The 13,941-nt window shown below is 32.5% G+C and overlaps 1 protein-coding gene and 1 long non-coding RNA gene across 2 annotated transcripts; one reads left to right on the top strand and one right to left on the bottom strand.

Moving 5' to 3' along the window:
• The first annotated feature begins 51 nt into the window (after positions 1–51).
• On the top strand, positions 52–10,981 carry LOC145330844 (uncharacterized). The gene is made up of 11 exons (XM_080175506.1): positions 52–133; positions 4,257–4,357; positions 4,783–4,906; positions 5,434–5,482; positions 6,314–6,396; positions 7,206–7,274; positions 7,751–7,789; positions 8,726–8,822; positions 8,939–9,013; positions 9,359–9,524; positions 10,959–10,981. Exons 1-11 carry the CDS (start codon positions 111–113, stop codon positions 10,979–10,981), a joined length of 849 nt encoding a protein of 282 aa, XP_080031632.1. The 5' UTR covers positions 52–110.
• Positions 2,828–3,337, bottom strand: LOC145329275 (uncharacterized). Its single transcript, XR_013882837.1, has 2 exons — positions 3,209–3,337; positions 2,828–2,879 (listed from the first exon to the last, which is right to left on the bottom strand). It is a non-coding gene; the product is annotated as an uncharacterized LOC145329275 (long non-coding RNA).
• Positions 10,982–13,941: the final 2,960 nt, after the last annotated feature.

The raw sequence follows: 13,941 nt of genomic DNA, 5'->3' as shown, positions 1-13,941 counted from the left end.
CGCGGATAGCCGTTTATAATACGATGAAAGAAATAACTATTCTTTACATTTATTTTTAGGCTTTGGCTTTGCACGCACTTGGTATTGTGCTTAGAAGAGATAGAGATATCATGCTTTGTATGGAGTTCTTTGGGTCAGTCATTTTTAAAAGCGAAGCTTTTCTATAATAAGGGTCGGTCCGTACGTCCGTCCGTACGTCCGTCCGTCCGTCCGAGATAGATAGCTTTTATTCGTTAATTTAGGCATGTTAGAATTGTCCTATCGATTTCAAACTTTGCATGATGATTTCTGTAGTAGTTAGGTACGATTTAGAAAGCGTAGCAACTCTATAATCATTACCAGAATGTCCGTACGTCCATTTTAAACATGTTGATTTTTCTAATTTTTTAACAGCAAATTTTTATGTGATCTAATTATCCGTTTGATCTGATTTTTGGTATATTGATTCCTGGGACAACAAAGAACAATATTTTAAGCGAAGCAACTCTATAATCAAATCCTAAAAATGTAAGTATGTCCATAAACTCAATAAACATTATCCTGTATCAAGAAGTTTTTCAACAAATTTACTTACAATTTTGCTTCGACTCTTATACTTTTATATTCTGATAAATCAGTTTAGACACTATACAAGTGTTAATGTCCGTTTGTCCTACCGTTTCAGTGCTTCGCTTTTATGGATGTTGTCATCCTTGTTTAGTATAGCGCTTCAAGATGTAAAGGTCGCCAATTCTACGATGTGTTGACCTTCAACGACAGCTTAAAAGTAGTATAGGTTTCGTGATTTTTCCCCGAATTAATTACGTTGTTGGTATAATCTGGTTTTATGTAATATTATAATGAGAGATATTGTTCGTTAATATTTTTTCTAAAGATTAAAATTTTCTTCAGAAATTATAAGTCTAGAGTCGTAAAAATTTATTTTGCTGTGTTAAAACTTTCGATAATCCTAAGACAATGTTTTAATCTGTACTAGTAGCGATTCTCTAGAAATTCTTATTGGTCTGTAAAAAGAAGGATCAGGTTTATAAAAAAAAAATATGGAAAGGTTTACTTTTATCCTTGAAAAATGGACCTTAGCATGACCTTATTACATCAGGAAATGGTTCTGAGGTGCAAAAGTGTGCTTTTCCCCTTTAATAATGATTTTTCATGTATAACACAATAACATTTTGCTTTCTTAACCCCTTTATGTAGTTATGTAGTTGTTTTTAGGTCCCTTTTTTACTCAATAACTTTAAACAGCCATAAAATTCATCTAAAAGGAGAATGTTTAATGTATAATATTTTTTGAAAAGAAGGCGTCTTAACTTTTTTGCTTTTTATTTAGAATAGCTAGCCGGTGCTTTTAGTACGTAGTAGATGTAAAATTTTCTATAGAATTCAGATATGCAATCGGTTTTTTTTGTAGACCTCTTATTTTTGAAGTAATTTAACCCATTAGTGACGAACCGGCTTATAACGCCCGGTTCCAGAAAATGCTGAAAAAACCGGTTCTCAGTTTCAGGATTGCATCATTCTCAGTATGAATCCCCCCTCTACTACCCTGGTTTTCATTTCCCCCTGGAGCAGGCAGTTTTGCTTACTTCCGTTTGCCGGTATAGCTCAACAAAATTTGAAAACCAAGAAAAAGGAGGTGATTTTAAAATACCCCTCCTAGCTTTTTTGTTTATGAAGTAAAGTTAGTGATTTTTTTCGTGAAATTTAAAGTTTATTAGCAACTACATTCATTTGTGAATTCGTTTTATTTAAATTATTATTTTTTATATGATTTTTTTATCGTTTTTTTACGTTCTATATTGGCCCGGCTCGGCCCAAGTAAAGATACCCGCCATTTTTATGCCCGGCTCGGCGCGAGTAAAGATACCCGTCCACATATAATATCAAAATTTTAAAACTTCTAGGAAACGGGCTTTTTTAACTGAAAAGGGTGGCACCTATAGCCAAAACACTAAATGTGATATAAATCGTTTTGTATCTTACTTGTAGCTCTATCAATACCATGAGGTTATGTAGTTTTCAATTGCGGATCGCATCGTAGTATTAGCTACTCTACAACTCACTTTGGACGTTCAAAAATTACATTTTTAATTTTTTGGGCCAAATAACCGGGTATTTAGGACAAAACCGGGCTTGAATGCCGGGGGAAAGCACCAAAAAACGCCAAAAACGGTTACCTATGCCAAACGGTTTCTTTACTCGCGCCGAACCGGGTTTTATTGCAACTTTCCTGTGCACGCCACTAGAGAAAAACAAAAAAATTGGAATTCCGTTTTTACAATAACAAAGCTTCCCTGAAATTTTCAGCTCGATCGGTCCATAAAAGTGGCGCTCGGCACTAATGGGTTAAGTTTTTTTAAAAATAATTAAGTCGGTTTTAAGGTACTAAAACGGAACAAAAAAAGAGAAAAAAATAGCCATAATGAACAAAAATAGTAAGATCTTTAATTTGACACCTTACTTTTTTAATTCTGTTAAGTAATTGTTAAAAAATCAATTTTTTTTAACCTCGGTGAACAAAAACTTTAAACCTAAATATTTTCTCTCACAGGCATAAAAAATATGTGTTTATATATGACTTTAGAATGAGAAAAATATTACGAATCCATTCTAAGCAAAATTGAAAAAGTTTTATAAAAAATATAAGTTTATTTTAAGAATCATAATTTTCGGCTTTAAAGGGTTGACTTGAACAAAACCTGAACAAAACCTAAACAAATGTACATACACTGTATGTCTCGGTACATGGGCCAACGTGGCCGTGTACGAGATCTTAATGTGCACGAGCACAATCAACCTCACTACTTCCCGCATGAACAAACACTAGTGCAGTTACAAATGGTGTATTTATTGACAATACCACCATGAAACGGTGGGCACTGACACAAAAATAACAAAATTAATACAGATATATTAAAATGTTATCAAAACTAATAACAATATTATTGTCTAAAAACGAACAAGGTTTCGTGATTTGCAATAAATTTTTAAAAAGCAAATAAAGAAATCTTCAAAAATCAAATCAAAAACATAATAAGAATTGATAATTTTTAGATAGAATCATTTTAAATAACTATAAAAATGTTCTGTTGCAAAAATTAATCAATTACTTGGTCTATTTTAATGAAAATAAGAAAATTAATTTGCTTCCTTTGAAAATATCATTCCATTCTTAATTTTAAAGCTTAAAGAAGAAATAAATATTTACCAAATCGTTGAACATGACAAGCAGGGAAGCATTCGAGGTATATCAGCACGGACAACAACACATTTTCTTTCAAAACATGAGTTTTCATACACACAAGCTCCGCACTTCTTGGGATAACAAAGCAAAAAGATAGTTTTGTTTACATTACGCGCGCATCTTTTGTTTGGGATGCCGCGCGCTCTTATGAAATGAGCGTCACCTTCTTGGCCCTATGGGATAAGGAAAAGAAAGGATATGGGTTCGAATCCACACCGGGAAACATACTACTTAAATACCAATACACTGTAACAGATATTTTTTAAACACAAGAAACAATAATGCATTTTTAACTGCATTGTTTTGAAGTTTATAAACAGATTGAAGCATATTTGTTCATAATTTTTCATTCTTTACATGTTATGTAAGTATCACTATTTTTATTATAGTATATATTGTATGAACATTATCCTTTTTTTTTGTCAATTCTATTGGTTAAGTTTTGAGTTTAAGCTTCTTGATTTGTCAATTTTTGAGATTTTTGATTGGCTAGTCTAATAGTTACAATTAAGTGTTGCCTGTAAAAATATAATATTTTAGGCCATTTTTATTTTTTAAAGTTTTTACTTTTTTTCAATTTTGCTTAGAATGGATTTGTATTATTTTTCTGATTCTAAAGGTATATATGAACCCATATTTTTTATGTCTGTGTGAGAAAATATTTAAGTTTAAAGTTTTTATTAAACGGAGGTTAAAAAAATAGATTATTTTAATAATTACTCAACAGAACTTAAACATTAAGGTGTCAAATTAAAGATCTTACTATTTTTGTTCATACTGGCAATTTTCTTCTTTTATTTTGTTGCGTTTTAGTACCTTAAAACCGACTTAATTATTTTTTTTAAAAACTTAAATTAATTCAAAAATAAGAGGTCTACAAAAAAAACGATTGCATATCTGAATTCTATGGAAAATTTTACATCTACTACGTACCAAAAGCACCGGCTAGCTATTCTAAATAAAAAGCAAAAAAGTTAAGACGCCATCTTTTCTACGTTGTTAATTTGTTAAGGTTGGAGAATATGTACATCTCTCACTTGTGGATTTGTTTCTTTTCAACTGTGGCAGCCAGGGTGTTCCTGGCAGGATATCCCAGAAGTCTTATAGCCTCAGGTAGTACAGGTAGCCAGGTTGTCAGGGTCTTCCTGGCAGGATATCACAGATATCTTATAGCCTCAGGTAGTACAGGTAGCTAGGCTGCCAGGATCTTTCTGGCAGGATATCCTTTTCGGGGAAAGGATGGAAAAGATGCCAATAAGGGGGATTTAAGGTGAGTAGGGGCGGGGGGAGGAGGAATTGAGTTTTAAAAAACAAGCGAAAAGAAACATACAGATAGACTGACAAATATATGAACAGATAAAGTGAGGGAGGCTAACCTATATTACAATATACAATGTTCCAATAGAAATATATTCTATAATAGAACAATACACGGCACTAGCGCTAAAAAGAGACTATCCACACAAAAAAAAAACAGCTCAAAAGTAGGAAAATATATTTTATTCATGCTCTAAAGTAAAAATCAATAACCTATTTAGGCACTGGGCTGCTGAACGTTGTTTTGTTAACCTTCATGTTATGCACCTGTTTTCTAGCTGATGTTCAGTGGTTTGGTATTACTCCTTTTCCTAATGGACATTTTCTTTCTGTTCTGTGTGAAGGGTAATTTTGTTGTAGTTAAGCTACGCTATAAGTCATATATTTATGTTTGTCGGTCAGAACGTCACAACAATTAGAAAGTCATTAATTAATAAGTTTGATTCAATACAAATTTTGAAATCAAATAAAAAAGATTCCATGTTATTTCTAAACTACTTTATTAACATAACTAACGGCTACGCCCTTAGAGGTATCTAGGGGCACTTTAGAGAAGGAGAAGGGAATTCAACCCTCCACTTTACATTACAGTTTTAATAAGAAAGCGAAAACTTTTTTATGAGGGGGGGGGTTCTTTTCAGGGGTGATTTCTCTTGAGATAGTGGAGAAAAACTCTCTAAAAATAGTCATAAACCTTTCCAGGACTTTTAAGAAGCTCCACTGTAAAGGAGAAACATATCAGTCCTACGATATCATATGGTACACACAGACATACACTACAAACATCGTATTACTTTTATGAAAGGATTATCACTTTAAAGACTTTGGATCCTAAGTATCTTTGTTTAATGCTCGATAGTTTTTATTTTTAGATCTGAAGAAAAAGTGTTAGAATATGATCATTCAAAAATGTTTTTCAAGGTAATACTTTTAGGTACACGCATTCCTGCAATAGTTATAAAATATATGTATTATAGACACCTTTCCAAAGATATTAAAATGGAAAATTATAAGATTAAAACCAGTTTTGTTAGCCCCAAGGAGCCGAAGACGTGGGATTGACAAACCTGGTATAGGGTTTTATGATTTTAATATTCATGGAAAATTGTCTGTAATACGATGCTATACCTGATTTTTCAGTATAGCTGAGAACTGGTTCTAGTCCGTCCAGTGTATATTAATCGATTTCTAGGTTTACTGGGAAAAAAATTATGTCAAATGTTATGTTATTAAACTAATTTATATGTCAATATTATGTCAGCCCTGAAAACTTCTTATTAAAGCAATATAGTCGACAAATAATTTCAATTGTGATAGAATGTAGCCTGCCAGCCATTAAGTGAGATGTTCCCGATTTCAGGGTTCAGGGGGGGGGGGAGGATTCAAGTCAACCCTCCGCAAGCATTTATCACTATTGATTTAGAGACAATATTGTGCTTTTACACAATAAGCCCATTGAGCGCTGAAAACTCCCTTCTTATTTTATTATATTTTATGTAGGTTTTCTATTCCTAACCACTGTAGGCAACCTTCACCATGCGGGGCTACCCAGTACCCAATATAACCTAAGCTTACCTATCCTACAGTAATTAATAAACAAACTAAAAACTACCCCCCCCACTCTTTATTTTCTATAAATTTTTTTAAAAATAAGAAGTATTCAGTGCTCAACAGGCATTTTGTGGGAATACGCCGACACTTCAACAGGCTTTTGTTGCTTCTGTACTTGTGTAAAAATTGTCCTTGTTATAGGCCAGAGTAAAGTATGTAATAATGATAACTTTGATGGTGGCTTTTGTTCTCGTCAAAGGACGCAGGCTTCATAAAATAGAAAGGTAAATCTCTATAACCTCTGAATAAAACATAATCTATAATACAAAGTAGAACGATGTCTGTCTGTCTGTGTGTTTGTACCGAAGGATCTCGCTAACCGCTGAACCGATCGGGTTCTCCTTACCAGAGTAGCTTCTCATAGGTCCCAGGAAAGGTTTTTAACTATTTTGGGGTATGGTACCACCACCCTCCCAAGAGAAATCACAATAAAATTGAAATATTCCCGCCGCATAGTGTCGCTAGCGTAGTGGTGCTGCGTAGAGACATGAATTCAACAGCTGATCGCAACATGGACAAATTATTTCTCAAATTAGATATTTAAAATAAAAAAAAACATTTAAATGCCACTAGAGGCCTCTAGGGGCGTAGCCGCTAGTCAGGAATAATGTAGAACCAACAAGCGAAATAAATTTAAAATGATATTTTGTGGGCAGATGTAAAGGTCGTCAATTCAATGTGTTGACCCCCAAACAACAGCTGAAAATCAAATATAGGTTTCGTGATTTTTTTCAGTATTAATTTTATTGTTGGTATAAGCTGACATAAAATAGGTTCTGAGTTGTTTTTTTGTGCTATTTTTGTGCTTTATTTAAACACAAAGCCACTAGTCACTAATAATGATGAAAGTCATCCATTTATGTTGTAGTTCGTGTCGGTCTGTACCGACATTTTCTTCACATTTTATATGAGGAATCAAAGGACTGCAGCTCAGATTATTTTAGTCTTCTTTGTCCTGAATTTATTCTACGTTTGACTTATTCCTTATAAAGCTTCGCTATTCACATAAATTATTATTCTAATTATTTTTTAGAAAGTTTTTACAGAAATCAAGTTTAAAGTTATACTCAGGAAGAAAAAGATTTAACCTTCTAACTACAAGGTGAAATATAAATATTTTAGAATAAACTAGCGGCTACGCCCATTTTGAGGACTCTAGAGGCATTTGAGTGAAGGAGATGGGGAAGTCATTTCTAGTGAAGGGTCTAAGTACAATCTCTTCCAAAATAGTTATAAACCTTCCAATAATCTATAGAAATGTTCATTAGATATATCTATTTTATGACACACATAACAAATAATAATAATAACAGCATTATAATACAAGTATTAAATATTAATTTACAACCAATAAAATTGAATATGAATAAAAATTAAGGACAGATCAATCAGATAATAATAATGTACAGTGTCAAAGGACAAAACAATCTCGTGAGAGGTAATCATTGTAAAGGATAATCATATCCGTAGAGTGGTTAGTGAGATCTTACGCTACAGACGAACACACAGACATCCTGTTACTTTTATGTAAGGATTAAAGACATATTGTAATGAATAATTTTTTTAAAATTATTCTAGGCAAACAATAGGAGCATACTTCTCCATCGCTGTTCTAAGGTAATTAAGTCAGGGATTAAAAGGGATAAGACAATGGCCGATAAATTGATGTACTTTGGGACTAGTGTCAAACACAACTTTTTAAAATACAATATATTAACCACGAAAAAAAGTGTATACTAACAAAGATAAATTCCTATTAAAAAGAAGGATTCTGTTACAGAATTAAACAATGATTGATGATTTTATATTTTAACCGCCAGTTTTGTCTATTTTTATTTAATTTGGAAAACGTTTCTGGCTATTATAGTTTTTTACATGCGGGTGTTTTTCCTATGGGACACTAGCTATAAGGGCCTTATCTTACCTAACTCAAACATAGCATCAGACAAGTAGACAACATTCATAAAAGCTAAGTGCTAAAATTAGAAGGAAGGACAAACGAACAATAACTATTGTAGAGTGTCAGAACTTAATCAGCAGAACAGTAATTTGAAAGTCTAAACAAAATTACAAGTAAATTGTTGCAAAATTGCGTAAATAAAGGATATTGTAAAAGGATATACTATGAACTTTAGGATTTGATTATAGAGATGCCGCGACTGTAATATTATACTTTTTTGGCTTAGGAATCACTATTTCAAAATACAGATAAAAGGATAAATATATCATACAAAAATTCCTGTGAAAAAAGTTTTGATAATTCTGTACCACTTTCTGTAAAAGTTAAATTGATGCTGTGAGTATTGGTGCAAAAAATGGGGACAAATTTTAAATTGATTTGACGGGGCTGATTATTTACGTCACAAGTGAGGGGAAAGAAAAGGGAAGGAGGAAAGAAACCCCCTAGAAAAGAGATGGGGGTATGACGTCACACGCCAAAACATTTTGAAATTTGTCCCCATTTTTTGCACCAATACTCACAGCATCTCTTTTTGTCTAACATTTAATCTACAGCTTGGCTACTAAAAAATTAACATAATTTCAATTCTTTAGATTTATTTTGGAGGGTATTATGCTTTATTTGTATAATAACAGAGATTTTGCTGCTAAATGGGGTCAGCACATCATCATGGTGTATTTCATTTTAAAGGTAAAAACTTTCTATTTTTCATGTTTTTCAAAACATTTCAGATGGACAGACAGACATTTAAAATTATAGAGTAGCTTAGCTACTAAAAAGAACTTATAACTAATTTTAATGTTTAGGAGTTATTATTCAGTTTCAACATAATAAAGATGTTCCTTGACTGCTGGTATCATTTCCCAGATTTATTTGATCAGGTTCTTGTAATATTATTTTCGGCATGGCTTTGAATCCGATTAATAACCGATGGATAAGAACCAGTTCTCAGCCATAGTGAAAAATCATATATAACACTCTATAAAAAAATTAATAGCAGTTTGGTTTTCATGTACTTGCATCTTGCTTACTTAAAAACCTTATAAATGTATTCTCTGCTTTTTTTCGGGGAGGGGGGGGATAGGTAAACCATCCATAAAGAAAGAGAACATGAAATAAAAAAAACTTAATTTAAAAAATTATACAGTATTTTAATCTATCCGTTACGGACGGACAGCCCTAAAAAGGCTTAGAGCTCTTTAAAATAATTTAATATGTAATTTTAGAGAAATATAACACCCGGAAAGGGCTTGATCATTCTGATTCTTAAATTTTGTAAATTATTCCCGCACGCCCGGAGTCTGCACTACCCATTGGAGAAACCTACACCGGACATCAGACTTAATCTAGGAATCACCAATTTTAGAATTTTATCAAAAGATGAATCTAAAAGTTTGTCCGTAGGCGCATGTACAGGATTAGTCCAAAAAGTTTTATAATAACGTTTTCTCATTCGTTGGTTTCACAATTTTGGAGACTTTTATTAAATTTTGGCTTGTTGGGGGATTAAATTAAGTATACAAACGTTTCAACCACTAATTGTAATCTGTAGAAGTGGTAATTTTGTGTATTATAATTGGGGATGTACATCAGTTTTTCGACCATTGTCTTATCCCTTTAGATCACTGGGATCTATATTTCATCAGAAATATTCTACATTAAACATACTAGAGTTGGCTCGATATAATTATCTCCCTATTGGCTAGTTTTCTATATGCATATCTATTTCTCAATAAATCTATTTTCCTCACCCGACATTACTATCTAAAAGAAAGTGAATATTTAATAATCTAAATGATTTTAAAAAGATTTTTTAAATTATATTTTTTTCTTTACATTACCATCACCAAAGGGTTAATGATGATGATTATAATTTTAGTTTAATATTTGAACACGCAAAGTGTCGCCACAATCGAATTCTTTTAAAACAGAGTTTTCTTAAATTTATTATATTATAAATTTAAATTTTCTTTTTTATGATTAGAAATTAAATACATCGATATAAGGTAAATAGCAACATGAAATTAAAAAAAGGAATTTATTTTTAATAAAGTAAAATAATGGGTCTTATCGTTCTGGGCAATGAGAGTTTATTATGGATTATTGGAGCACTATGAGTTTTAAACAAATATTCTTTGGAAAACTTGAGCTCGTTTATAGACATTTATTTCCTATATAGATCTGCCATGGATTTTGAAGCAATTAAGTAGGCCGTTTTGTATATGATAAAAATTGGAAGATTTCATTAAATAAAAGTTATCGCAAATATACTTAGTAAATGAGGGAATTGAAATATTATGGGTGGGAGTGGAGGGAGGGAACTAAGTTTCTTATTCTTCTCAGCCCACTACCCCATCCTTCAGGTCCTCATTTTAACAACCTATCCCCCGCAATCTTGGACGTACTTGAGACTCCTTTATCCAACCATCCAACAAACTACAGACCAAAATATAAACCTTATCTAGTAGCTTGCTTGAAGTAAAATTGGTGACGAATCAGGAGAATTGCTTGGCACTAGCAACCTGCCACCCCACCCCCAGCTTCATCGTCTCAACCACGTTCCTGTGTACACTTCTCAACATGAAAGGCATGGTTACTAAAAATAGTAATCCATTCGGAATATAAACAAGTAGGAAAAAGTCCATATAGCTCAATAATTCTAAAATAACAAGGATGACAACATCCATAAAAGCGAAGCTCTGAAACGGTATGACAGATGAACATTGACAAAATTTGAATATATAAGATTTGACAAAATTATACGTAAATTTGTTACAAAACTTCTTAATTACAGAATTCTGCTAAATGACATATTGACATTTTTAGGACTTGATTATAGAGATGCTTAATATGGTACCTTATTATAATAAGAATCTTTAATCCAAAAATCAGATCAATCGGATGATTTTATCACAAAAAAAGTTGTTGTTAAAAAAGTAAAAAAAATCAACATGTTTAAAATGGACTTACGGACATTCTGGTAATTATTATATAGTTGCTACGCTTTCTAAATTGTACCTGACTACTACAGGAATCATTATGCAAAGATAGGACAATTCTAACATGCCTAAATTAACGAAAGTAGCTATCCGTTAATCCGGGAGGGATATTACAATTTTTCGTAACCTATGATACAGGAGCTCCCAGCAGACAGCCTCTGGCCAACCATCTACATCTTTTGTCACATAGAAAAGGTACATGTTCGGAAAAAAATCACGAAACCTATACGTGATTTTCAACTGTCGTTGGGGGTAACACATAGTAAAATTGACGACCTTTTTATCTTCCCCCCAAATATTATTTTAGATTTATTTGGCTTGTTGGCTATGCCTTATTCCTGGAAAAGATATAAGGGAAATATATTTGATATATAACTGGATTAGTGTCTTTAGAAAACAGGGATCTAAAGGGTTAAGACAATGGCCTATAAATTGAAAAAAATGAACTATAAAGCAGTGTCATACAAAATAAACATTAAGCTAAAATAAATCACGAAACCTTTTATAATTTATAAAGTGAAAACCTAGGAATCGATCTAGCACCTAAACCAATAAGAAAGTCTTAATGAAACATGCTAGAAGTATGCAGAATTTGAATTTATTAAATTCCTAAAAATTTTAGCCTTCTATCCTGAATAGGAATCGAGAAAATTATGAAAACTTAAAAACATAGGAATTGATCTAGCACCCTTATTAATTGACATATTTTAATGAAACACGGTGAACATATACGGAAAGGGAACCTATCTAATCCTTGAAAATTTCAGCCGGTTATCTTAAAAAGAAGCCGAGAAAATCACGTTTCCCCTTAAACGTTTTGGACGGACATATGGACGGACGGACTTTTCAAATTATAGAGTAGCTTCGCTACTAAAAATGTTGTAATAAGAATACTCGTATTGCAGGTTGGGGGGAATCCGACGGGGCCCTCCATTAGTAAGTCAAGTTAGAGCAACCTCATCGGAAGGAATATTTATAAAAGATAAACAAATTATTTTAAAAAGCAAAAAAATAGCGAATATTAAAAAATTAGGATTTGTGTAATTTTTTATGTCACATTTAATGGCAAAGGTATCGCATGATTCATTGACATTAGTTTTGATAGGTTATTTTAGGTAGGGTAGGGCCGGATACTTATTGGGTCGGATACTTATTTGGACGGATACCGGATATTGAAGTAGCCAAAAAAAATCTGCCTAGCGTTTACCCGCCGACCATCTGCTGCAGCACCTGGCAGTTGCCAAGTACAGATGCCACCGACAAAAATTATGTTTTGAGATTTCTAATACAAAATTTGTTATATAAATCAACATTTTCTAAAAAATGTTCTTAAAGCTTCAAAAAAAAGAAAATTAAAGCCAATTAAATTTTTAAAAGTAGGGTTTTTTGTTATAGAATATAAAAGATTATACAGCCGGATATCCGGCCGGATAGTTTCAATATCCGTTATCCGGCCGAATATTGAAAAAGGCTTGATATCCGGACCAGTACTAATTTTAGGTTAGGTTAGGTTAAAGGTGATTGCCTCCCAGGTTTAGGCAATTGGTCCCGCAGCGGCTAAAAATAGACATAAAAATAGAAATAGCGGCTGAGAAATTACTACGAAACGCCCCTTAAGAGGCGTTGCCACGAAAGGGACTATACCCAAAAATTGCTTATCCTTTGTAAATATATTGTTTTGTTTAATCAGAAAGCTGTACCAGTATCGACACCACATATTCAAAAATACAAGGATAATGTACTTCAATCTTCAAATTTGAAACATATACAACATATATGTTTTGCATTTCTACATAATGGTGCATGTAAACCTAATTATATAAAGGTTTGTTGTCTGTTGTTTAAGATTTCTAAAACTGATAAACCGATTGAATTATCTTTTTAAGGAAAACTTCAAATGGTTTTAGGCTATATTTCTGCTCTTTCTCTTCTAATACAGAGTCCCTTGATTCTAGGGGTGCAGCTGCTAGTGTAATTAAAAATTCGAAAGCCAGGATTTTTGTGTCAGTGTTTGTACATATGTCTGTACCGTACTGTACCGATGGGATCATCATAACAAGGACGCCTCGTATAGGGCGTAAGATCTTAATTTTTTCTACGGGGGGGAGGCTACGTCAACTATAAAACCCTTATAAAAAAAATAGTGGTTGGAGCCAAGTATCCGTGTGATCATTAATATCTCAGAAACAACCTGATTAATGAGTGTACAATTTAAAGGGTAGATTGTTTTTGAACTGAGTTAGTTTCAGGCTATTTTATCGATAGATAGGTATATAACCCAGTCATATCTTATAACATTAAGCTTATGAAAAAGTAGAACGAAACAAAGCTTGCAATGTATCTTTGTTGATATAGAATAAATGTACTCGATTTATATTGTAATATTTATTCACGTTCGCATATTGTGTTTTATAAAGTTTTTTTTTCCAGTATGGCATCCAAAACGATTCATGTCTGTTGGATTAGACCCGGTTCTCGGCCATACTGAAAAATTATGTATATCAAGTTTTCTATGGTTTTAATAATGTACGTACAATAGACTATAACAGTTTTAAAGATTTTTAATCAATATAATAGATTTGAAATCTGCATAAAATTTTAAGGATTTTTTATAAAATTAGTTTTTTATATAATTCTTTATTTAAAGGCGCAAATACAAATTAAGTTAAATAATTTTGAGATCTGTGATTGGTGGATTGAAAACTATCTGCGCTCTGATTGGAGAAGCTTAAGTGACGTACATCATTCAACCAATTAGAGCGTAGGTAGTTTCCAATCCAGCTATCCTATTGGTCAAAATTTATTAACTT

Source organism: Acartia tonsa, chromosome 10 (assembly GCF_053477335.1).
Source record: "Acartia tonsa isolate MP-2025a chromosome 10, ASM5347733v1, whole genome shotgun sequence".
In the NCBI taxonomy this organism is placed as follows: Eukaryota; Metazoa; Arthropoda; class Copepoda; order Calanoida; family Acartiidae; genus Acartia; species Acartia tonsa.
This window is presented reverse-complemented; position numbering and strand designations above follow the sequence as displayed.